This window comes from Nestor notabilis, unplaced genomic scaffold (genome assembly GCF_000696875.1).
Source record: "Nestor notabilis isolate BGI_N333 unplaced genomic scaffold, ASM69687v1 scaffold24181, whole genome shotgun sequence".
In the NCBI taxonomy this organism is placed as follows: Eukaryota; Metazoa; Chordata; class Aves; order Psittaciformes; family Psittacidae; genus Nestor; species Nestor notabilis.
The window spans coordinates 1,144-28,254 of NW_009913699.1; the positions used below are offsets into that span (position 1 = coordinate 1,144).

The 27,111-nt window shown below is 35.5% G+C and overlaps 2 protein-coding genes across 2 annotated transcripts in view; one reads left to right on the top strand and one right to left on the bottom strand.

Annotated features, from left to right (window-relative positions):
• The first annotated feature begins 12,196 nt into the window (after window positions 1-12,196).
• Window positions 12,197-20,295, top strand: DFNB59 (deafness, autosomal recessive 59). The gene is made up of 6 exons (XM_010023324.1): window positions 12,197-12,407; window positions 14,053-14,248; window positions 15,765-15,906; window positions 16,609-16,726; window positions 18,517-18,621; window positions 19,994-20,295. Exons 1-6 carry the CDS (start codon window positions 12,197-12,199, stop codon window positions 20,293-20,295), a joined length of 1,074 nt encoding a protein of 357 aa, XP_010021626.1.
• A 2,514-nt stretch (window positions 20,296-22,809) lies between these two features.
• FKBP7 (FK506 binding protein 7) overlaps window positions 22,810-27,111 on the bottom strand; it is a 4,575-nt gene continuing 273 nt past the window's right edge. The window contains exons 2-4 of the mRNA XM_010023325.1: window positions 25,820-25,971; window positions 23,429-23,562; window positions 22,810-23,106 (exon numbers count right to left, since the gene is read on the bottom strand). Coding sequence (XP_010021627.1) covers window positions 22,945-23,106; window positions 23,429-23,562; window positions 25,820-25,895 — 372 coding nt within the window. The 5' untranslated portion in view covers window positions 25,896-25,971 and the 3' untranslated portion in view covers window positions 22,810-22,944. The remainder of the gene's footprint in view (window positions 23,107-23,428; window positions 23,563-25,819; window positions 25,972-27,111) is intronic.

Here is a 27,111-nt window from a genome sequence, read left to right on the forward strand (position 1 = left end):
CTATAAAATAAGTAAGAAATCAAGCTGCTAGTATCCGATGTCTAAAATCTTTTCCTTCGCCAAAATGTATAGCAAACTTCTTGTTCTTTATCTGTTACTGTTAGATTGTCTGAAGTGGATACTTTATTTAGCACATAAAAAGCTGTCATCAAATTAAACTTCTGTGATATCCAGAGAGATCATTATGATAGTTCTATGTTAGGATATTACATATATTTTCTTTGTTGTAATCAATAGAAAGACTCTTCTTTTGGTCTTTATCTACATTGCTTTGTTTAATTAACTGGTGAATTATGATATCTCAGTATTTTAAAAGCAAAGAATTCTGTATTTTCTCTCACTTTTGCACAAAGTTAATATGAATGGGGAATAATCTCACTTTTTTTTTGTGAGATTAGATCCCATATGCACATGTATGAAATGTAATAAATTTTAGTTATACCTTGCTCAGATGCTGAAAATGCCATTAGAAGAGTAAGGTTTAGGTGGTTGTCGGTTTTACATTGCCTTACTGAACTGCTTTGCTTTTAACAGCCTTTTAATTTCAGATGAGAAATAGCCCTGCAACAATTCTTTAGCGGGCCAAAATACAAAAACCTAAATAGCTAAAAGAGCATTCTTTGCTGATTGCCCATACCCCTGTGCTCATCCTACAGCGCCCCCCACTTCTGCCCCCCGCAATGTGGTGAATTCTTGTACACCTCTGTATAGCATACTTGTAAAATGAGGTCCTCAGAGTCTCTCCACTGGGATTATGCTATTATGTCAGCTAGAAAAGTATACAGAAACTCGCTTTGCCGTGTTTAAGATGGATTTTAAAGGCAAATAGTTGCTTTCTAGAAGCCTAGCAAATAGAGTCAGAGCTGCTTTTGAGTACTGGTTAGACAGTGTCTGTTTTAGAGGGAAAGAACAGACTGTATTAGAAAGAGCTGGTGTTTCTAGGTGCACCAGGTTTTTTTTTCTGTTGTTTGAAAGCAACAGAAAGCTATTATTAGGGAAAGAAAGAAAGAAGCATTTATGTACTCAGCTACCTAAATGATGCAGAAGGTGTTATTTTTGAGCACTGTAATATGAAACCTCACCTGCAGCACCCTTAATTTTATGCTCAGAAGTTCACTGTGGACTTCCATAATGAGATGAAGAAGAAAAGGAAACTGGAAAAAAAAAGTCAGTGCCATAATTTCTAAAAGACTCAACAGAAAATTGATTTGCAAATACTTGTTTTGAAAACTATGTAAGCTACTTAAAGTATCACAATTTTTTAAAGCACAAGTTTAGTCCTTCATAGTACATTCAGTAATTTAACATTTGAAAAAATAAATCTTGATTGATCTTGACTGCTTTCCTGCAAATGCATTCATTTGTGTTTGACTGTTCATAAGTTTGGGATATCTTTCAGGTTTATTCTTCTTTACATTTTATTAATTCTGACTCCAAATGCTGTCTGTAATCATGCCTGTAAAAACAATTTTATTGCGTACAGTTACTAAGCATCAACAGCTGAGGAATGACATGGGTAGGATATAATTTGTACAAATCTACAGACTTTTATTACAGCTAATCAGCAATACGCAACTCAGGTTTTAATTTTGGTTTTTTTCCTGCTTCATCTGCTTGGACTCTGATCTTACGCTGGCATCAATATATTTTTAGCATAAACATTGGAAACAGTCTCAATGAATTAAGTTTAAAAGCTGTATATACTGAAGTTCAAATAAAGAGAATCAATAGTGACATTCCTAAGAAATCAAAACAATGTATCTGGTTACGTGAGATGCTATTGTAGTTGATTTTTAATTCCTACATGCTTAAACGAATGAGCACCTATGCAGATGAGGCTGAGATGCTGTTGGTACAACTCAGTGAGCTTCCAGGTGAGTGGATGGTCTGGCTGCCCAAATCTGTTTCAAGTGTGGGCCTATCTTACAGTCAAGCCTAGATACTCAAATAGTTACACTTAAGATTAATTTTGAATATGTGCACTGTTGTGTGGAAGAGAAATGTGTGAAATACAGCTGGTTTGACTGCTTGCCAATCAGAGCAATATATTTGACTTTGCTTTGACTCTCTTGCATTTTGGGACCTTATTCTGAGATTGTATTTTTTAAAAAGCAGTTAGCTTCATGTCTCTGAAAAGCTCAATTATGTATGACATTTGGAAGAAAGGAGATTAAATCAATGACAATTCGTCATACTATGTCTCACTCTGACAAGCTCAATTTTAAGAATATTTGCATTTCCTATACCTGTTTCCCTGTACTTTCCCCAGGATAGTGCCAGCCCAGAGTGAGGGTTGCTAGTACTGTATCCCAATCAGAAAGGAAGACTGATCTTTGTTATTTGCAAAGAAGGAAGTGGCTAACTAAGAGCATGCACCTAATCTCAGCCTAGAATAACATGAATGTGAGGAAGTGCCTCCCCTCTCTCCTTCTAGGCTTTAGCACATGAATAGAATTGCTTTTTTTTGGTATATCAAGTTCTCTGGCTACTTCAGAGATTGAACCTAGTCAGGAAGTAGCAGAATTATAACCAGTTTTATGTTCCCACGTAATGCAGCTACAACACTTATTCTGTGTCTTTGCACTCATGGATTGGTTTTGAATATGCTGTTGTAGTAATCCAGAATGAGATGAGGCCTCACGCTGACTACCTCTCATGCAATAAACCCCAAGCTCATATAGTAGTTAATGTTGATTACAGTTGAGCATCTTTTGGCCACATGATTCAGGGAGGTGGTAGTGGGGGGAATAGTAATTTAATTACTATTTAATTTAATTAAGACTTTATTCCAGTGATGTATGTGGTAACACAATATCCATAATACCAACTCCAACTGAGAGAGGTCCTACAGCTTCTGGTAGGAAATAAAGGTGAACCTGGCTATGCTATAGTTTATGTTGTGCTCTAAAATGTAATGAAAGATGTCATCTGTTTCCTTCAGGCTGATCTGGATTTACCAGGATATTGTGTCCAAAACACACACACACACAATTCTACTTATTGAGGAAACATGATGCTTCTTTACCTGTTGCAATGTAATTGGATAATGCATGTACAAATGACTTGTTTAGCCTGCCAATGAATGTTGCTAATGCCTTACCAAAAAAAAAAAAAAAAAAGCATATTTTTTGTATTTTTTTCCTCAGAGGCAAATCCAAACAATGCTAGATTTGGGAAACTGTTTACTGAAAAGCATTTTCTAATAGATCTCTGAAGAAGTGCAATTGTATAATTATTACTGTTCAATGCATACAGTACATTGTCTCCATCACTCTGTACACTGCTGCTATTAGTGCTTGTTCTAATAAATCTCAATGTACACTGTTTAAACTGCTGTCATCTGTGTTCTGATTTATTAACATAAGAAACACTTCAGAATCTGGTTCTTGAATGAACTGTTTGTAACTAGTTAAGTGAATTGAATTGATTATTGATTGTAAAATTCTTAATATATACTGGTTTTGGAAAGGTGGGTGATAGTGGCAGCAATAGCACTGAAACAGCAGCTTCTCACAACCAGCATCCTGTTCCTGTCTAACTTTTTTTTACTGCAGGATTATTTTTTTAAACTTCTCCCATGTGACTCTCTGTGCAGTTTCTTTAAATCTGGCAGGAGCTACCAACTGCAGTCTCAAAGAAGATAATTTTCTTTTTGGCAGTTCCCAGTTTTATCTTCATACCACAGCTGGTAAAAGCCTTTTTGTGCGGTATGTTCTCAAGTTTTGTGAGAGGGTAAAGCTCCTGTAGTTCTCTAATAGAATTGAATAAAGAGGTGTGTGGAAAAAAACCCCAACAACTTGACACCCACTTCTTCTAGCATCTTGGAAAAATAACAGTATGTGGAATTTTTCCATTATACGTTCTTGTCAGTTGTTCAGCCCTTAAATCAATTGCATTTTATTTAAAATGAAAGCATAATAGAAAACAAGTATTTGGCTGGGAGGAGAAATTAAGGTTTTTGTTGTTTCTTGGCACTGTAAAAAGAACAAGTGTTCAAACAGTCTGGAAGGCTGCCTGAGTGGAAACAACAGCAAAGGAAGGGAAAGCACTTTTTTTCATGAATGGCAATACTTGCTTTCTTGTGTCAGAGTACACATCTGATCTCATCCAAACCAGTGCTTTAAGCCAGGTTGTAGACTGGGAACTTACTCTCTGTTAAACAATTCTATGAGCAAAATTCAGCTCTGGTTTTACATTTGTGTAGTTGGGATCTGTACTTTGCCTCTGAATGCTGTGCAGAACAAATCTAACACTTTTTGATGTCTATTTCTCAACAGAATTACTGTGCATAATTGAAGTGTGAAAAGCTATATGTCATTCCTCAATTGATTGAAAAAATAATTATTTGGGAATAGATTTAGAGTGCAAGAGGCCTGTGAGGGAGCACTACCAATCTGACATCTAATTTAGCATAAAAAGTATTTCTTTAAGTATGGAAATAATTTTTATATTTAAATTTAATCTAACCAAGAAACAGATGATACTTTTTCTTAACCACAAACATGTAGGCGCTGTGGTGTGGTGAAGTGAGACAGTGTGGGAAGCTATTGACAAGATTTTACCCTGACTCAGCTAAAGGAGTTGCCCACAGAAAGCTGTTCCAAGTTTCACTGCCAGTACGAAAATCTGTTCTGATGTGATGACACACAGCATTTCTGCTCAGCCAATGTATCAAGCCCATGGTTTTCCAAGTCCTTATGAGCTTATTAAATATTTAAGTTTGTCTAAATGTTAAAAACCACAAGTATGCAATATTTACTCTTCCTGCACCTGAATCTGCAAAATCTTTTTTTTCCACTAAGCAGTCATTAATAAATGAGATTAAAAGTAACTAAGCTGAAGTATCATTCAAAACTAATGAGGTACTGTGGACTAGCTGAGGAGGTACCCTGTAGTTTATTTTGACTGAGTGGTGAATCTAATTTTGCTCAAGGCCAGTAAATGTCTTATATTTAGACTTTGCTTTTTATTTCTGAAAGCTATGTCTAAGATGTAACCATTAGGCAGGGTAGCTAAGAGACAGGCTAGGTTCTATACCCATTATCTGTATCCCAAGTGTGTACTAATAATGGTAAATTTAAAAAGAATTCAGAACAAGTTAATAAAGTATGCATAAATGCAAGCTGCAGATATGAATCTGGTTTGAAGCCCTTTTTTACTTGCGATGAGATTACATTTGTAATCACATGGGAAAGTTCCAAAGTAAAACCAAATATATAGTTGTTCTTGTCACTGATGATTGGCTATATTTCCTTCAGCAAAGAAATGAAACGAATTACTAGCTCAAATTTCATGACTACCCGAGGTTTCCTGAGCAGGTTTTTTGACAAGTCAGTGGAGGAAAACGTGTAATTAAACATTTCCAAAAGGTTACACTTGTTGGACTGCAGGTGGACTACAAGTTCTGGTAAGGACATGGAGTTGTTTTTTAACTGATAAAATTTAAAGTGTAAATTGCCTTTTAAGATCCTCTTTAAGCAGGTAATTTTTGAGGGCTAGGTATTACATTTAGCAGGAAAAAGAAAATGAGGTGATACAGCAAAGGCCACATCCATTCTTCAGTTCTAGTTCAAGAGCTGATTTCACTTAAATGCTGATCAGGTAACCTAGTGCAACAGTATTAGTCAGACTGCTCTTTATGTTGGTGATGAGAATTTTTTATGTCACCTGTCTGCTAAAATGTTTAGTATCTGGAAACTGCTCGAATATCTTCTTACTTTATGCCTACACATGTGAAAAAAAAAAAGAAAAAATAGGAAACTAGATGAGGAAGCATTCTCGTAGCATGAAAGGAATGGCCTGAATAAGAATAGAAGTGATTATAAAAGACGATACTGAATTCTTGGATGCCCTACAAACACCTACTTCATTTTGTCTGTTTATAAATACTCTGTATCCAAGGATCTGAAAGTACTTTATAATACTAGCCAGTTCTTGCAGTATCCTGCTCAGGGAAGTGATATATTACCACAGCAATATGCAGTAGGTTTCATAGCCTGAGGTTAATTGCCCAGTATCACAGAAGAGCTAGTGGCAATGCTAAAAATAAATCCAGTTCAAGTCTGCTGTTCAGATTAAAATGTAAGGAGAAGAAGTAAGGAACAAGATATGTCTACTACTGAAAGAAGTATTGTATAGAGATAACTGTACCAGTGCCCATCAGACAGACTAGCATGGCCAATGTGAATTATAACACAGTAGCAAATCCTTTGTTTTGTAATCTTTCTTCAGACACAGTGGTGCAGCAGCAGCTACAGTTCTGCATCCTCATATAGGAGGATGTGCAAGCCCATGATGCTGTCCTCTAACACAGACACACTCACTCACAGGTGCTGGAAAAAAGGATTTGGCCATTCAGGCAGCATCTTCCAAAGGAAAGGCAGCATTCAACTTCCTTTAGGTCGCACTGGCTTGTTTGTTTCCAGGTTTCTCTTCACAAGCTAATAATACTAGATAACGAAAGTAGCTTCATTGTATGCAGTAATGTTTATGTAATGAATGACCAGTTCTTTTTTTTTGAAAGATGTGCCTGATTCTCATTTGTAGTAAGGTTAAATTCAAACACACTATCTCAGCAAATCTCTCCCTGGAGTACTGCTATTGCATTTCTTATTACTAAATGCTTCACCTAACACATCCATCTGCCCATTAAAAATGCTGCAGTAATATTGGGGCAATTAAAAGGAAGAAACAGCTAGGATATTTCATACACTTTGGCCAGTGATAGTCGTTTAATATTGTATTATTTAAAGATGGGCACATGAAACACAGATTAAGTAGTGTGCACATATGTGAACAAAGGTCTGAAAACTGAAAGGTAAGTCTGTGAAAGATTATATAAACTATCACTAGAACATATGCTCCTTAATCTCTTTCATGTTTCCTTTTCATCATTAACATGGCTCTAGTGAGAAGACACTGAAATGGTACAAAGGAGCCAACTGTGCAAAACATCCCCTTTTCATCAAGTCAACAGATGTTGCTTGTAGAAACGTGAAAGGGGGGTGATGTCAGCCAAAAAGCGTAGGGAAGCCAGTTGAGCTCCACATGTTGGCACCTTTCTGATGTAACACTTACAATACAGTGCAGCTTTTAATACTTTGATTGCTGGACAAGTGTCATGCTATAATATGGCACCTCCTGGCAGGAGATCTACCTTTTGTGTTCTGTAGCATGGACTATGAATATGTATCAGTGCAGTCTGTTCTGTGGCAGGGAGTAGACAGAAGTTCCAACAGAGTTTACTTGAGTTGTAAAACCTGAAGAGTATTATATAGGAAACACAGTGAGTGTGTGTATCTGTCCTCCAAATGGGCTGTTAAAGGTGACCTTGGAAATAAATTGGAACAGCCCTAATGGCATGTTTTACATATCTGTATAGAAAAGGACAACAGTTTCCTGCACCTTTGTTATTTATTATTTTTCAAATCCGTTCTAACTGGTGAAAAAACTGTTCACAGGCAAAAGTCCCATATAAATAAAACATAAAAATCTGTTAAAATACTGACCTCTAGAAGCTTGGTATTAAAATTTTCACCTGATGCTACAGATAGTAGTGAAATATTCAAAAGAATCTGGCTCCACAAGAAATAAAACATACTTTAAATGTGGGGAACTTAAAACATTTTAGGAATCAGCTTCTAATGAGTTGTCTCTCTGAATTTCTGAGTTCTCTAATTTTGATGTGGTCCACTTATCCTGCTGCCAGAGAGGTTTCTATAAGGAACAAATTAGGTTTCAGATGCACAAGAAGTGACTGCATTTTTTTACTGCTTTACCAAATTGAGAGCTTAATAAAGTTTAAACTTAAATATTTAAATTAAAAAAAATTAAATATTGCCATAGCTACTTTAATTGTATCCCTATACTACATAATTAAAATAGCATTTGTGAATCGGTTTAAAATTTTCACTGCGCTTGAACTATATAATAAAGAAATATCTCTGCTGAAGCTAAGTCTGGTGAAAACCTTTACCTTGCTTTAACTTATTTTTCTTCCCACAGTGGTCTCCAAATGCCATAAAGCTTTGTGAGAAGCAATCACTGTGAACAATATGCCAAGTGACCCCAGTACCCCAGCAAACTGCTAGACCAGGAGTGCAGCATGGCAGTGGTACTGTCTTCAGGGGCCCTGAAGCCATGTAAGTAATGGTATTAAACTGACTGGTTTTGCTTATGCAAACTGCACCTTGTGGAGGCGGGGGGGAGGCAAATGCTGTTAAAACCACGCAGGTGGTGGTGGTGGAGCATATATTTAACAAGGACCATATTTGGTCCCATAATTTGTTACTTTTGTTACCTCCTGAAATACGACGGCATCTATAGTGAGATCCTTGCTTTCTAGGGACATACTCATGCCATCTGCTGGAAAGTTATGGAATTTAGCAAGTATTTTTTTATTAGTATTTTTTTAGTAGCATTTTATTCGCTGTTGTTTAGGTGTTAAATTCTTGTGCTTATTCTTTTGTAAAAATCTGTAGGTAAATGTAATATAGTTCAAAGGCACTTAAGTCACATGGTCTGGCAACTTTTTGTACATTATGAAAGTATTAAACAAATTGCCAGCATAATTTGGTTCTGATCGTGTGTTCTTAACACTTTCGAGTGAAACACCAACTCAGTTTATCCAGTCAGTTAACACTCAAGACTTCTTTTCTCCTCTTGACTGACTGGTTAAGCATGCTAATGTTATTATATAGTGGACTGTGACAAGAAACAAAGTAAAATAGTATCAGTTCATGTGGAATACAGAAATATCAAAATAACCTGCAGATGATTCTAGATTGAAATTAGTGAGATAATTCCACATTTTTGGTTCCTTGGATAAGTCTCCAGCTTGCACACACCTGAGGTCAGCCTATAAATGCATCTTTAAACACCCCGTCATTGCACATATCCAAAATTCCTGCAGGTATAACTATCTAATAATACAACAAAAATAATGATGGAATTAATCAATAATTAGTGAGGAAGCCTTCTACATCCTCAAAGGTTATGCAGAAAGCAGGACTGTCCTCTAGGTTTTACTATCAAATAGTCTCCAAGTTCTTATCAATACAATGTAGTGAAAAAAACACAGTATTTAAGCATCAAAATTCTCAGCTATGTATCACTTTTACTTGCCTGCTCTGTTACTATTCCATGGGTAAGACCAATTCTGAAGAAATAGAACTCATCTTGCTTATGCAGTAAACTATTTTCTTATTCACTCCTGGTGAAGATATAGGAAAGAAACTGCCGAACACAGAGCTAAATAAACTACCTTGAAACTGCTGCCCATGTGGGGGCTTGTCATGTCCTTAGGCAAACTTACAGACACCTTCAGTCTGCTGGGAATGGACAACTCAAACAGAAGAAGAGCAGAGCGTAGTAGTTAGGAGCAGACAGCAGAGTTAAGATAATTACAGGAACAGGAAAATCAATTAAAAAAACCCCAAACAATCAAACATGAAAGTAGAGCATTATATCTATACAATACTTCATATGTTTTTCTTGCACAGAATTCCACCTTCCGGTTGTAGATGAATCTGCTTTACAGATGAATCAGCAAAGGAGGCTTCTAGCAGTAAGTCTTGATTTATTTATTTATTTACAAGGGTCAGAGAGTATATAATTAGAGAGAGAAGGGATAATACAGAGAAAGTGTGTTCTCATGATTGAGGAGATTGGAAAACCGGAGGAATAATTTTATCTCTGACACCACCAAGTTTGTATATGGTTCAGTGGGCTCACTTAACAACAAAGGTCATCATAGATGGTGATTAGGCCATCTGTTGGGGGGGATTTTTTTCATCATATTTTTCTAGGTTTTTTTTTTAAGTGATGCCTGTGTCATGGTGAGGGTTCAAGTCTGACCTTATTCCAGTAATGTATCAAGGTGGGCTGATTGCGACTACGGAGGATCCTGTATAGTGAAGGCAGATGGGTTGCCTTGTCACTATTGTTCTATGGCCCTGTGCTAAGAGGTATGGAAGGTTACAACCCTGGGACTCCCCAGAGGTAGCATGAACCACATGTGAGCAAGGATTTTTGTCTGCAGGACTTGGCGAGGCAAGATTTTTCTACTCAAGTGGTAACTCGGGCATAACGTATGCACAGTATGTTTTTCATTTGTTGGTTGCCCAGAATGAGAGTATGCCAGGGCTGCAGAAATGCTGGAAGTTCATAAAGACACTTGTGTGCTAAGTACAGAAATGCCTTGTACTGGAGGGATGGGGGAAATATCTTAGGTTTCTTCATCACTTGAATGCACAAAATTAGTGAATGTTTTCTGAACCCAGCAGTGTCAATGTAATTGCACTCCTGTTTTCTGACCTGTAGCATAAGAATGATACAAACAGCTGCTGCAGCACTTATGATGGATTATAGCGTATTAGAGTAACAGGAGTACCATGTAAACATATCAGATGAAACTATTTGTTATCAAAATTAGTGCTAGTGTCAGACTGAGTATGATCTATGACCACATACTGAGCAAGAGAAATACAAATATGTGTTAAATAAACTGTGTCAGCTGAGCTTGATAACATGTAGTAAAAATAGTATCCTGTCAAACAGTTATAGGACATCTACAGGATAAATATAAATCAAGACTGAATGGGCAATTTTAATTTAAGAATTTCCTTAGCTTTTCCTTCCCTTTAAAACCTTTTAAGTTCTGTTAATGTGTTGATTGAGTAAATTTGTACAGTTTTCTTTTTTATTTTTTGTTTGTTTTATTACTGAGGTGTAATATGTATTACAGTCAGACTGAATTGCATCATTCCACATGATTTCAGTTCAAAATCTAAACATAAACAGCTTTGATTTTTCAGCACCCTCTAGAGTAAGCAGAAAGCTCTGACAGCCTTTCCTTTCTTCTTAGGTAGCTGAGATAATACATTCCTCTTTTTGCCTTTTTATTTGACTTCCTGATACTGAACATTTAGAAATATTTATGGAAGTATTGGAAAGAGCTAAATTGAAGCATGTGAAAGTATTAAATAAGTGATCGTATTATAAAAACAATAATTAAAATCCTTTCACATGGAAACCCTACTTCAGGAAAAACTAGCCACCCAAACAGAAGTTTTTACGTGGCAACCAGGAATAATATTAATATTAAAGTGTAGATTTACAAGCCTGTGGCTGGTGTTTTGCCTATTGTAACTCCAAAAGGAGTCTGGAAGATGTGCTATAAGATTCAGTAGTTGTATGCTTACCACTTTTGCAAGAAAATCAAGTAATTGTTCACATGAGGATGGGTCAGCTCCTCCTGTTCCCTCACTGATCCTCCACCATGCTGTCTGGTGACTCTTTTTTCCCTTTACAATTTTATATCCTTTTACACTGGTGCTTTCCCTCATGGATCCTTGAGCTGCTCCTTAATCCTCTCACTTCTGTCTGCAATTGGCTTTTATTATTTTTGCATAATTTTAAAAATTCAGTGAATTTCTCAGTAGTCTGAGCCAAACACATGCAGCTGTCCTGTCTCAAAACTAGCTCACAGTCAGCTGAGTCCATAGGTGAGGAATAAAATATAACGAAAGCCCACTGCTCTTGTCCCCCTGACTCCAGCCATCTCTAATCATACGCTTTGGCCCACCACACCACTGACCCCCCAGCTGAGCTTTCACAGGTAGGTCATGCTACTGCTGCTGAAAGGCAAAACCATCTCAGCAGACTTACCAGCTTTCACGAATGTATAATTAAGGCTGTATACCGGAGTGCGTCTGGGCTGCTTTGTTGGTTGTTGGTAAAACACTACAATTCAGACGAAGGGAGGACCCCAGAAACAGTAATACATCAATAACTCCTAATGGGAAGCTGAGGGTTGCACAAGTTTCTGTCTGCTGTTTCTAACAATGTAAATTTTGTTTTCTAACAGTGACATTAACCTGCCAATAAAAGGCGAACTATTTCCCTATCAGTTTGCACTGGTAATGCATTATTCATCATGCAGAACTAGAGAGCTAAACTGAAGGTCTTTGAGAGAAGGCTGGAGCAAAACACCACAGAAACTTGGTAGCTACGATGCTGTTGATTCTTTCCAAGCAAAATAGAACTCTATCTAAAAAAACCAGTTTGATAGCTTTCTTTTAAAAAACACCTTAATTTGTCTGAAAGAACATTGCAAAAAGAACTGAACATGGGCTTGACGTCTGGAAGTTACACTTGATACAGAGCTTTCTATTATTATCATTTTTAATGTCATAATATGTTTGCTGCTGCAACCAAAAACTTTGTTAAACAGGTTGGTGATGGAGGAAGACTAGTTCCAGTGCCCAGTCTCAGTGAAGCTGATAGATATCAACCTTTGAGCCTTGTGATTAAGAAAAGAACATGTTTGCTTTCAAAAAAATCTAAATTTGCTTCAACACCTTTCACATTAAAAGACATCCTGCAAGGGGAGAAAGAAATTTCTGCAGGTAAGATTTCTATCTTTCTTCAAAGTGGAAAAATGCATGTTTTCTAGTAAATACAGAACAGCAGACATAGTTTAAACTGTGCATGTAGTATGATGGGTGTTTAGTAAATGGGTAATAAATTTATCTTGCTTAGTCTTGTAATAAATAAAGGACGCAATTATACGAAAAGGCCTTGATATTTTCTGAACTAATACGAAACAAATTCAGTTAAGCGTTGTGTTTGTTCACAAATGGCAACAGATTCCTGATGTATTGATGTATGTTGATTAATTGCTACTTAAAATTTGTTTTAAATGTTCACATTTCTTTGTATACTCACTTTTAACCATGTCAGAATGGCCTCAGTTCTTCAGGTGTTCCATGCTAGTTATTCCTACTGATGGACTGGGCTCTGCACCAGCAGAAGCATTTAACAGCTATCTGACTGAAGTAATTGGATTTCCATGTTTTTCCACATTTGTAATCTTCTTTGTGTATTGTAAAAGATTAACTGGGTGTAAATTACCTTTTCTATGCAATATCAGAAATCTTTTATGTGATTCCATGAGAATTAGGAGATGCAAAATTGAACAATACTGCTGATGCTTTCCTATACCTTCCTTTGAAAAGTTGGTGCAATTTTTGTCTACATGCTATGTTTTCTCAAAAGAGTTTCATTACTTTATATTACTTATTTTATTTATTTTGGAAAAAAGTCCATTTTGACAAAAGTGTTGCTGGCATTAATTGCATTAATTAAAAACACTACTAAGACAAACCAGTATGACCATAAGAGGACAGAAATACCAACTGACCTCACAAAGGGGGGATTTCAGGATGCAAGCATGATGAAAAAAGTTGGAGACAGAAAAATCTTATTAAAAAGTCTGCGAAAAAGGTTGTAAAATCTCATTACAAAGTCTCACAAAACCTTACTAGTCTTTTCTGTAAAGTTTAGATATTAGTGCAGAATGTATTGTCCTTTAATGTAAGCAAAGAACTTTGCAATTGAATTTCCTTTTTTATGTGACAAATACAAGCAGTTACAATATTTTTAGAATTATGAAAAACATATGAATCTTTTTTTTTGTTAAAAATAAAGACAAACAGGATTTATATTGGTTGACTTCGTAATGCCAGTTTATCCTGAGTTTCAAAGGACTAAAAAAAAAAAAAAGAGTAAACCCCAGACTCTCAAATGAATTTGAATGCCTAATCCTTCTGTTCTACCTGCTCTATTAGTTTTAATTTGGCAACCAATGCATTCTAATATTCAATGGTTTTAAGGCTATAAAGAAAGCATTATAGAAATGCTTTGGCACTGATCCTTTGATTACACACTAAACTGATGGAAACTTTCAAGTAAGTCAGAATTAATCTGTTGCTTTCAAAATAAACTGACATAGGCCCTGGAATCAACAGACATACATGAAGCATGTGGTAAGTCTTTCTGATTGGGACATGTGAGGTAAAAGTCAAAGTTAATATTACTGGCACACCCTGTCTCAGTCAGGTAAATGTCATCAGTAGTAAAACCAGTGACGAGCACTGAATTGCACATCAAAATGGTTAAGCACAGTAGGAACAGTACCATTTATTCTCTTCTTGTGTAAAAAATACAATGTTGAGACTTTTCATCACACAGTTGTTATCTTCTTTTACTTAGGTGTCTCGTCTTACCAGTTGCTGAACTATGAAGACAAATCAGATGTTTCACTTAATGGTAGAAGAGGAAATCAGATAATGAATGATGTTGGTTTTGATATTGCTGGATCAGATTCTATTGCCTTTAAAGCTTCATTTGGCATTGTGACCAAACATGAGGTTGAAGTACCAACATTACTTAAAGAACTTACTACAAGGTTATATTATGTATTCTGTTTTCTGGTTCTATAATTATATTCCATACACTTAGGTTGAACCTCTAAAATCATTAGGTTTTGATTATTTTTAGACAATCAATAGCCAGTAACCATCTAATATTTTCGAAGAGTCCGTGGTTGGATCACTGGGATTAGACACACAACCTGTATGATGCAGACTGTACAATTTTTCTGAATCAATTCTTGTCTGAATTACAGTGCAACTTTCAGGAAAAAATATAAATCCAGAGAGGAAGAGTCCATCCAAGGTCCTACCTATATTCTATACTATTGAATATTTGGAATTTACTTTGAATAACGTTATCTAACTTTAGGTTTCAGAAATAGGATTTCTTTGCCTTTATCTGATGAACTAGAGAGCTATATGCGTTATTGCCAGTGGAGGTGCTTCAAGGTTTTGTGAGGTTATTACACAGCCTTTCTTTGAAAAGCAAAGTAGATTTACCTACTTGAATTTTGAATAACCTTTTGTTGCTGTTCTCTAAATGCAGTCTCCATTTTTCCAATATCCTTGTTGAGCTATGGACACTGAAAATGAACTTGGTGTTACTGTAGTGCTAGTGCAAATGTCAAACACAAAGAAATATGATACGACTAATTCTAGGTGTAATTCTCTAGTTTGTATTTCAAAGATTATCCCTTGTTCATAGTGTTACCCTGGTGAATCCCAGTGTTGCATCCCAGTAAATAATTTACTACGCATGATGTGACACTTGGTATTTTCAAATTTTCCTGTAGTTATTTACCAAGCAGTGCATGTCATTTTGTATCCATCACCTCTCTTGTTCTGTACCTACCTTTTCCTTGTTTATTTGTAACCTCCAAATATTATGATTAATAATTGAGGATAGGAGAAGAGTCCTAGTCTTCTGATAAGAATATTCAGTGTTATAGGACTAAGAGCTAATGCCTGTAGAAATTCACCTAGAAACATTTGTTTCACGATTGTTCCATGTTTATGAGTGATAGAGTTTTTTTCAGCTACAGTTGACATGTATTGGTTAACCAGTTTTTAATCCACTGATCATATGCCAGCTTGTACAGGCATCATTTAGATTTCTAATTAAAAAGTAAGCTTTATAGAAGCTCAAAAGTAAAGCATTACAGCTATTGCTTTTACTATCTATTTTCTGTAAATTCTTTCTGACTGACATTCATTATATCACTTTTTAAAAAATGGTTATTAATTAGAGTGCATTGTCAGTTCCTTATTGTCACTAAGAACAGTGTCAGATGGACAGACCTGGAATTTTCCAGGATGTCCCACATAACATTTTTATGTTACTGGCTTTCCTTTAATTTTTTTAGTGCTTCTGTTCCCAAACACTGAAAACCAGTATTAAGTTTCCAGAGGTTACCTCAGTCAGTTGTTTTACTGCTATGAGACAGAAGTTGTAGTGATTTATTTACTGTTTTAAAGTTACTAATTCTATTAGCTGCTTTGTAAATTGCTAATAATCTCTGAATTTCCTTCCTGCCTCCCTCTTGATTTTAGAAAAATAAACTTTGATCATTGTCTAGTCCATCAATCAAGGAAAAGTAGGATGGAAATTCTGTGCGTGGTCATGGAGAGTATTAGAACTACAAGGCAATGCTCATTAACTGTCCATACTGGAATGCGTGGAGAGACAATGAGGGTAAATATGTTTGACAAAATTCTGTAACTTAAATGAACAGACATAAAAAGCTCATTTTTATAAATTATATGGTTGGGTTTTTACCAATGTATGCTCAGAAAAAAACTGAAGTAAATCAATATTATTGCACTGGTGTAAACTGAATTAAAAGTTGGTATTTCGTTTAGTATTGCTTATGTGACTGAGGGATGGGAAATGCATGAAAGGATGGCTAGAAAATGAGCCATTGCTTTGGGGGAAGCCTCAGCAAAAACCTACTTCGTAGTTTGAATCTCCAATAACTGTATCGCCTATCTTTCATTTTTATATTTTGTCTTCTATAAAACATTGGAGCTTCACGTTGTTATTACTTCAAGGCTTGGCATCTTACTCCCTGTCTTACGTTCTTCCTCTCTCTACCTCTTTTCAGTGTGTTTTAGTAATTGAACCTACAAATCTTCTGAGGTTTGCCCATTCTTAGTATTTCTAAATAATTCATATAATTTTCAATGCTTGATGCAAGTTAAGCTACTACCTCTGTGTCAAACTTTTTAAAATGAAAAGGTGTTAATAGAAAATTCTTTAATTGTGAAATTTGATGTTCAATTTCAAAGGTTCCTCCTGCCATTATAATTCTTAATATATACAGTTAAGATACTATTGTGTTTATTTTTCCATTTCAATTTGTAACTTAATTTCTTTTGATGCTTTTCTAAATTATAGTTTCACTTTATTGAAGATCAGAATTGTAAAGGGCGGGACAAAGCCATTGTGTTTCCTGCACATACAACTATTGCTTTTAGTGTATTTGAACTTTACATTCATTTGGATGGTAATTTTGGTAAGTGATATTAGTTACTGTCATTACTGCTATTATTTATAATGATCTGAATTTTTAAAATAGTTGCTCTTTGTATACATAAGCCCTGATCCCATACAATGTTATGCTTAGATTTTATGCACCTAAGTTGTCTGACTTTTTAAGAGAAGCAATTTTTGAACAGATAATCAAGGCAGGTGCTAGAAAATAGTCTCTCATGGAAACGTATTTTTAAAGTTAAGTATGATTTTGTAATGTCTTTTTAAATCCCGCAGTTGCATGGAACAAAAAAATCGCTTCCTTATGTTTCTAGCCTGTAAGAAACAGGCTTATGAGACCATCTGATCAGTTTTGCATAAAATAGGAAAGCAAGAAGACCCAAGTAAAGACGAAAATGTGCAGAACTTGTAAATTAAGCTAACATTTTTTTCTGTTGGGGCTTTAATTTCAGTCTGATACATCATTACTGCATAGGATATCTGAAGATATTTAGGAAGCTATAATCACAATTACTGGAAACTAATAAAAAAATTGCATAGCTTTTTTAAGTTTTGCTTCTTTTGAGGAAAGGATAGCACTTACGTATTTACATGATTTTCACTAATTAAAGTGTAAACATTATCAGTGTTACCAAAGTTGTTAGTAATAAACCAGAAAGTCAATTTAGGATTTGATCTAGTACTTGATAATATCAAATGCAAAACTCTACACTGAGCAGGGTAAAGTTAAATAAAGTTTTAACCAGATTCATGTGTATTTAAATACAGAAACCACCGTAGATGCGCTCAGTGGGAATTGTTTCAGGAATTGCTTGAGTCTCTATAATATTGTGGGTTTCTTAAATAGCAAAATAAAAGACCTGATTAGGGAATTAATCTCTGTCTTTGCAGATCTAAATAGCACTATGTTCTAAAAGCTGCACATAGCTCTGTACCATTCGGTATTCACAGGATAAAACAGACACTCTGCATTGCAAAGCACCCTTTTACTGAACTGTGAAATACCTTCCCTTCTGTGAAAACTTTAAATGTACCCCAAACCAGGCATAATTACTAGATTAAAAGTAAAGGAGATAATATTGTATGGTGGTTCTTTATATTCACTTACATATAATGCTTAACATTAATTTAAGGTTTGGAAGTGGTTTAATTTTATTTTACCTTTATACAAGGGTAGGTACATACACCTTTTTTTTTCCTCAAAGTCACTATTAGTGGAATAGCCGATGAAATTGATATTTCTATTTGCAAATTGAAGAGAATTCTCAATTGAGAATGTTTAAAACATGATTTTTTTTTCTTAAAGTAATATTTTACTTTAAAGGTGTTCTTTCAAGTTATGGATAGAAATGTAGGTGATGATACTTTTTTTTATTAAAAAGAAAAAAGTTTTAATAGTTGATTTGGAGTTAGCAGAGGTCACTAAAGAGCTCACAGCATTGCTTATTATTTTTCATTTTTAGTTTCAAATGAGATCATAGAAATGTTTCTCCTTCAGAAAAAGGGCTTCCACTTATATGACATTGACTTAGTCCCTTAACATGGTCTTAAATTGTGTACAAACCAAACCAAACTCTGAGGATGTGTGCTGAAAGCCACAAACATTTTAAAATCCCTGTTGAATCTGTGTCACTTGATTCTGTGGGCTTGTTTGTGCAGACTTGTATTAAAGAGTGGTACTAGCCATTAAAAACAGTAGCAAAGCTGAATTTAGTCACTATTAGCTTTATAGATTAGAAAGTGTATTGAACTATTGTGCAATTACTGCTTTTGTATTTTATTCTTCTAAAAACTTATTTTTAATTTTTACAGAACTCTGTGTGACTCCGGTTTCGAAAGGAGGATTTGAAAAAGAGAAATCTGGATCATCTTCACTGACCAAATTAACGGGGTTAAAGAGTAATCTGTTTCATCGAAGTATGACTTTTGATATTTATATCCAAATGTCTTAGTTAATGCATGAAGAGTGGATTTTTGTTTCTTTGTGTGCAAGATGAATGTTTAAAGAAGAAAACTTTGATGGAAAATGTACCTCTCAATTTCTTGTGTATTGACATAAGCGTAAAGTTATTAAAATTTGCATTTGAGAATCTGACTCACAAATGACAAATTTATGGTATTGCTCTTCATTAAAACTCTAAAGATCCTAAAAATTTATAGCTGATGATAAACTGGTGTGGAGTAATTATACAACTAACTACAGTTAACATTAAGCCTATTTCATATGCTGCATATAACAGCTAGTGTTATGTAATACAAGTTATAATCTATAAATAATATTTAAGGGCAAACTCTTAAAAAATATAAAAGTTTAAAAATCAAACAATATTAATTTAAATATTTGAACATACACTTTAGGCTGTATGTTCACATGGCAAGGACATAGGCAAGATACTGTCATAGCTGCTATTTCTCATTCTGATATGAACACAACAACCAACAAAACTATGTAGCTAGATTTTCTTCAGAACAAGATCATATACTGTTAACACTCCTTAGCCTAAGTATTTTGAAAGTCTGCATATCTGAGTGTGAAGATAAATGTTGAGTAGGAAACACATCCTTCTAAAGGATGCTCTGTATAGATGTCCTTGCTCCATTGTATCCTGGTTTTGATCAAAGGGCTTTTATGGACCAAGCCTTCAGTGCTGCTCCTGTTCATGCTAAGGGGATAAATCTTCAGTGGGTGTGATACATCTCAGTAGATGTAGCTGTCTAAAAGTTTGTCATCCAATCTAAACAAATCAGTCCCTGAAGAGAGAGAGAAAAGGTAGGTAGTTCCAAACATAATTTCTTCCTGGGGTGTTTGGATTCTTAGAAATCTGCTAGGAGGTCAACTTGGAGTCCTCCAAATTTTCTAAATCTGTTAAGTATTGGTGGTTTTAGGTTTTTTTTAATAATTGGGGTGGGGGAAGAAAAAGGAATTTACAAGTTTTAGAAAATAAAACCAGAAATGCAAAAATAAACATGGTTAAACAGGGAAGTATACAGCTGTGATTTGATTTGGCACCAATTTTTCAAAAGCTTACCTCATGCCTTCCTTTTAGGTGTTCTAAAAATTGTCATCAAACAACAAATTTATGGCTTTTCTCAGTGTCTTTTGTGAAATTAAAGAAAAAAATTTCATCACTGAGCTTCTGATGGGAAGTAATGTACAATGTGGCACGTTTAGAATAGTTTTATCAATCAGTTGTTATTTTCATAACTAGATTGACAGGTTGTTTTGTAAACTGTTTATAATGTAACAACAAATCATTGCTTTTTTGTGTGTGTGTGTATTCTTTTTCAGATAAAAGAGTAGTGGCTACCATTGCTAATTCTGATGCTTACTTGGAGGACCTTTTTACAGATTATTATGAAAAAGCTGCAAGCATGACTGATGTCTCTACAAGCTATCTCAGGGAAGGGTCTCACATCCGAATTAATTTACTTAATAACAACATCCCGAAAGGTCCCTGTGTCCTTTGTGGAATGGGAAGTTCTAAAAGGGAGACAGTCTATGGGTGCCTTGAGTGTTCTTTTAATGGACAAAAGTATGTACGACTGCATGCTGTGCCCTGTTTTGACCTCTGGCATAAGAGAGTAAAGTAGCTGAACTAGGTAAGTGCCTGTTGCTGCAGACATGGGCATAACTGTGCCACAAACTTTTCAGAATTAGTAAATACAACTCAAATTGTTGAAATGCAAAATAGTGAAAGTGCAAAACATTTTATTACATTATTATCTTCAAATTTTTGCTTTCTAGTCCATGACCTTTTACTTGAAAATGCCCTCATGCATTCCCTGACATTGCTTTTCTTTCTAGAACCTTCTCCTTTCATTATCATGAAAATGAAAAATGTACTTTTAAACTGTATTTTCGAAATGTCAAAATAAATGCTAGAATATATTTTAAGTTGTTTACACAAACTTGTTGTTTCACTCCAAAATCTTGCCTTTATCTACACTGGCATATGATGAGAGTATTTGTTAATAATTTAGTGTCCTCATGAATGTTTAACTGTAGTATCAGATTAAAACCATGCTAAAACTTAGCTCAGTCTAATGTTTCATTTACAAAAGGGAACAACTAAAACTAGGGGTAGGCGTTTCACATTAGGATGCTATTACCATATGTCAATGGTTTCTTTAGATTACTAAAAAGGTACCAGCTAGTCCACCTTCTGTGTTTGGTTGGATTGTAGGTCACAGCTGCTCTTGAGTTTTTTACGTGTTCATAAAAAAATGCTTATCAGAAAACGTGTTTTGGAAGTTTACAAAAATAACAGAACTAAATCCTTCCAACAAAGGGTCAGGGTTAAGGTCTTTAACCAGTAGATCTCAACCACAGAAAATTAAGTCTGTTGAGAATATAAACACCAGAGGGCGCTGCAGAATTGTGTCCAATGCTGAGGTTGGGAGTGGCGTTGGTTGAAGCTCTCCCCGTGCTATTTTAAACTAGAAAAACAATTTCGGAAAAGTGTTTCTACCTTTTAGAATTACTTTAAGGATAACCCAGGTATGGAAGCTTTTGTACTTACTTGTGCTGCCACTTTCAATGTGCGCATCTCTTACCTGTTGAAAAGAATGCAGCCCCTACTTTTCACATGAGAAGAGTGAAGTGTGTTACACAAGTATTACAATAACATCTGCACAAGCAGAACAGCTAACGAGCCTGAAGCAGGCTATTAGCTATCGCTACCTCTGTACATTTGTCCAAAGTGAGGGTAACCAGAATGATGCCCAAATAATTAGTTATGTTTATATGTAGTATCTCCCATCATCTTCCACCTTGTGTCGTAAGTCACATATGCACAAATATTTAAAACAAAAAGGAATATGTATATAGTTTTAAATCTCAAAACAGAGCTGTAGCTGTCAAAGACGTTGTCACCACTTCATAATTCACATTCATTATTATTTCTGAACTATGAAGCAGCCACACTGGACTATAGATAATATGTTGGGTGATTGTCCTCATTTGTGCTGGGATAGTTAATGTTCCTTCTAGTAGCAGCGCAGTGCTGCATTTCAGCTTGCCTGAGAATAATGGTGATAACATATTGATGTTTCAGCTGTTGCTGAGTAGTGCTTATACTAAATTAAGGACTTTTCAGTTTCCCATGCTCTGCCAGTAAGGGCACAAAAAGCTGGGAAGGTAACTGACAAGGATACCTGACCTGAACTAGCCAAAAGGATGTTCCATACCACAGAACATCATGCTTAGTGTATAAACAGCAGGGTGTTAACCTGGGAGGGACGGATTGCTGCTTGGGTCAGGCTGGGTATTGGTCAGCAGGTGGTGAGCATTTGCACTGTGCATCACTTGTTTTTTTGGGCAGTACTTGGGGTTTAATTCCTTCCTCTCTCTCCTTTTCCTATTATTATTGTGTATTTTAATTTTATTTCAGTTATTGAACTGTTCTTATCTCAACCTTTGAGTTTTTGCCTTTTTCCCCCCCGATTCTCCTCCCTGTCCCCCTGGAAGTAGGGGCAGTGAATAAGTGGCTACATGGTAGTTAGGTGCCAGATGGCGTTAAACCATGACACACCTCATCCAAGTAAATCATGATGGTGTAGATTTTTAAGTTGGTGCTGCTGAGTAAACTAGCTAACTTTTTACAAAGTCAAAGTTTAAAAACCTACTTAAAATACTAGCTTTTCATGAACCCCATTATTCATGTTAATATTACAATAAGGAGGTTATTTTAAGTTTCTTTAAAAACATTTGTGTTTCTATGCTGACGTTCAATAGACAGTGTTCATTTCCTTTAAGGCCTTTTACAGTTAAATTTGCTGCAAACAGCAATTCCTCAAGAAGCTGGCCTAGTAGCCTGCAGAATTTTAACAGTTAAGGCCCTGGAATTCTGTTTTCTCCTTTTATTTTATAGGGGATTGAGAAGTAGTTAGAACATAACTGGTGACTATGTCAACAGGTACTGGAACCATTTTTGTGTGCTTGATAGGACAGAAATAATTACTTTCATCAATATTTTACACAATGAGAAAAACTACTGAGCAATACTGTAGATTAGGACATAATGTAGGAACCACAAATAATAGATAATAGTGTTTTCCAATTTTATTTCTTTCTTTTGAGATGTCTAAAACTTTATTAATTGAACTTAAATCAGATTTTTACAGTCATTTTAAGAGGTATAAAAAGATGCCACCATAAAAAAAAATACAAAAAATTATGTGACAAAGTATTATTATTTAAAATTCAGTGTCCAGAAAACGGCCAAAGATTTTTCTAAGTACTTAGAGTTCATCATGCTGGTAGACATTGTACTCCTTTGCTGATATGAAACCATCTCCATCATGGTCATTCTTCTTAAATATATCAGCTAAGATTTCATCATGGACTGAGGGATGACGTTTTTTGCCATCTCTTGCAAATTCTTCTTTCAAATACTGGCTGATCTAGAAGAAAAGAAAAAAGTCCAACCATCGTGGCTTTTATGACAGTACTCAAAAGCTATCTTCAAGGACATACAGGTTGTATGTATGTAAGTTATTGTGACTCCAGTGCAGGCACATGTTAAGTTTGTTTCCTAGCAAGTCCAAGACATACTAAGGTATTAACCAAAGCAAATTCCAAAATTGCATGGTGTAGTTTATGTAGGCATACAGAAGCTTTACTCAATCGTGCAGCAGAGGCACCTCATGTAAAGATAATGCAACTATAGCAACTATACTTATAGTTTTATACATTATTTATTCCAAATTAGTTACATCACATTACCTCAAGTTCAGAAAGTTTCTTGTCACCATCCTTGTCGATTTGATTGAATGCTTCAACACTGCGAGGTCCCTTATTTACTGCATAAAGTTCAATCTCAAAGATCAGTGTTGCATTGGGTGGAATCTTGATCTGTGCTATGAATAAAAAAAAAGCATTTAAGAAATCAGACACTATGGTCAGAGATCACACACATGATGAATTCACACAGAAAGAGTCTTGGGTTTTTACTACAAAAGGCTGTGTTAATATTTATCTCTGAATTTACATATTATACAGCTAGATAGGGAAATTGTTCACATTCTCTTAGATAAATGATTTTGAGAGAGATTTGCAAACAATGTAATTCCCTGAAATGAAATTACATTGCTCATATCAATTCAAGTACTTTTAAAAATTAAAAGGGTTTGTGCTATCATGAAAAACAAGTTTTTCTGAAGTTCTCACTTTTCCACATACTGTCACATGATGGATTTTATCGAGAGTGGTTCTAAGGCATATGCCTTTATCAAATATCTGCAATCTGATTTAAAAGATTACAGTAATAGACGAATGCTCGTATGTATTTTCTGTGTGAAGAAACAAGCAGGAAAAATCAGGTTTTACCAACTCACTATGAATTATACCTATGGTTAAAGGTCTTGATGTAAAATAATGTTAAAAATATACATCTCATTAGAAAGAAGCAACAGAACGTAAGTCATCTGATTCACACACACACACACACACGAACACCCTGAAACAAACCAACAAACCAACCTTAGCCCCCCCAAAAAATCCAACCACAAACTACTAGAATACTTTGGTCTCTGAAGAAAAAAAAAAACATGTTAGACTTCATTATTCCTGTGTCAACGCATTTTCAGATGTAAAAAACCACTGCCTATAAAACACAGGTCAGTGAATCATGCATCTGACAAAAAAAAGGAACTGAAGGGAGTCAGTAACAAAGTAATGAGATCTAAAAGTAGTGCCAAAAAAGCATCAAGAAATCATGCAGCACAGAATTATAATGTAAACATGCAAGTTGCTTCTATTCATAGCCAAAGCCAGTGAGCATGACATTCTAACCTCAGAATTTTGAGCTTGTGTTCATCCTTCATAAACTAAAGAAAAACTAGAGAATCTACTTTGTTTGTACACAGAAGGTAAACAAAACTATTATTACTCACACTACTCATCTAAAATATCCATAGTAAAAATGACAGGTTTCAGAGTTTAGAAGATTTTCATCTTACAAACTTTAGAAATGTGGAAGCTTTAAATATCTGAATATAAATCATGGTTTACAAATATTTACAAAAGAAAGATACAATACTAGAATTCAGTGCCAGTAGTTTACAAAGATACATACCAATAAATGAAAGATATGTAAAGATTTAGAAAGCCACATGCATCTTTTCTAATTCAAGATTAGGCAGGCATCTTCCCCAGCATGCAGGAATATGCTGAGACATACGCAGAGGACAGGTATGCTGAAGAGAAATAACACTTTCTTGAAGTGCTACCTAGAACAAACAGTTAATACTAGTGTTAAAGATTTGTCAGTGTTTTTCCTTGTTGTTATGTGACTTACTTATTAAACGTTATGCTCAAGTGGGAAAATTTATTCCTAGTAAACTTCACTGGCTACAAGGGAATTGTATGAAAGACAAAATTGGTGCACGGAATTCTGACATAGCATCACTACCAAGCCATTACTACAGAGCAGGAGCTACCTTTTCACAGAAACTACTATGCTCAAGTCAGAGCTGAATTTAAGTTATCTACAGTTAAGTGCTGAAATGCTGCATAAAAACTCTAACTTTTTTCAAAATAGACTGCACACTTAAGCATCATGAATTCAAGTCAGATTTAATGCGTTGTACTGTTGGAATTATGTAATGTGATGATATTGTCCACTAACCATCCAGAATGTAACCAGTATTTTGAAGAATTTATTTATACTTAGATAATTTTGTGGCATGCACTGGATTCCATGCATTCCATTTTGCTCAGAAGATGCAGAATGTCACTGAAAGGCTAAGCAGGTAAGAGTCAAATAACAGAAACTAAACATGAGTAAAATATAATAGATTAAGACAAAAAATGCTGATATGAACCAAGAAGATCTTCCTCTTACTGTCAATTTGTCGTATTATAGCAAGACTTGGAAAAACACATCGGGTGCCAGGTACAGAATTCTATTACAAACTGCAAGGCCTGGGTATGGGTTTATGATGAGGACTACTTAAACTGCATAGGAATGAGCAGGATTAGGCTGCACAGCTGCAGTCATCACCTTCAGTGCCTCCACAAATAACAGGAGGAGCAATTCTGAAGAGTCATTTACAATAACGTGTTTGAAAGGGTGAAACAGAGGAAAGACGAAATTTAGTATTAAAACTTTTTTACCATATTCTTGCTGTCCATATGCAAATGACGGAGGAATGATCACTTTCCGTTTTTCTCCAGGACACATATTCATCATAGCAATATCTAACCCTTTTATGACTTGTCCAACACCCAGAACGAACCACTTTGGATGACCTTCATTTTGCGTCCGACTATTAAAAAGAGTTGTGAATGGATAACGGTGAATTTAGGGTTTTGTGGGGTTTTTAATACAAAAATAACTTTAAATTAGCAGTCAGTAAAAGCATACGTTAGATTATTAGAACACAAGAACGTTTAGAGTGTAAGAATATAAAGCATAACACTGTTTTTCTGCTCCATTTATAATTAATTTAAGGTCAAATCTTGAGATGTGTAAGGTGCAACCTCCTTTAGAAATAAAGTAAAAAACTACTGTATGTGCCAAAGTCATTTGCTTCAACAGGAAAAAAAAAAAAGACAACCACAAGTTAAATGGCAAAAAAATGCAAGTAAAAATTAAAGTAAAAAGTTAAATGTAGAATTATCCTATACTGATTTTTTTTTCTTAAATTATACCAGTGGAGGGCATAAATAAAGGTTTTGTAATAAACTAGGCTTTTGTCTGATCAGTCCAATATGGGAAGGAATGAGCCAGCTATCTGAAGGAAGGAAAAGATTCTCGTCCATAGCTCTGCCCAGGTGAGTTCCACCTCACTTAGTAGGATGGACCACCATTAAAAGCAAGGCACTGTAAAAATAAAGCTTTTGCACAATGGTTTCTGTGCAAGGGAATCTAAACCAAGCTAAGTCAGCCAAAAGAGAGACGGACTGGACAGAGAGAAAAAGTAAAAACCTAATGCTAACACTGGGTCTAAGAGGATGGCAGCACAAATCAAAGAGGAAAACAGTGATAGGGAAAGGGCATAAATACTGCAAACCACTAGCGTAACCACAGGCTGCCCTGTACAATGCCAACTATGTGGAAGTTGTCTAAAATAGCCTGCGTCCCCACCAGAGCTCCTCCTCCAAACCCAAGTGTTTCTGTACAAATTATAGTACAGAACATGGCAAGTGATTACACAGTGGGGGTTTTTTTCACCCTGCTAAAGGGGTTCTCCATGTGAGGTGCCACCAGCAACTTTTCAAATCGGCTGCCAGTCTCAAGCGTGGCTTTGGTTTACAGGTCAACTCGGTGCTGGTCCCTCGACCCTAGGTAAATCCTGCATCCTCTCAGCTGATGAAAAAAAGGCTGAGATGGGGGGAAACGACTAATGCTGCCATCATTAGCGTGGACACCAATCTGTGCCCAAGCTGGGGGAACAGTGGGTCCC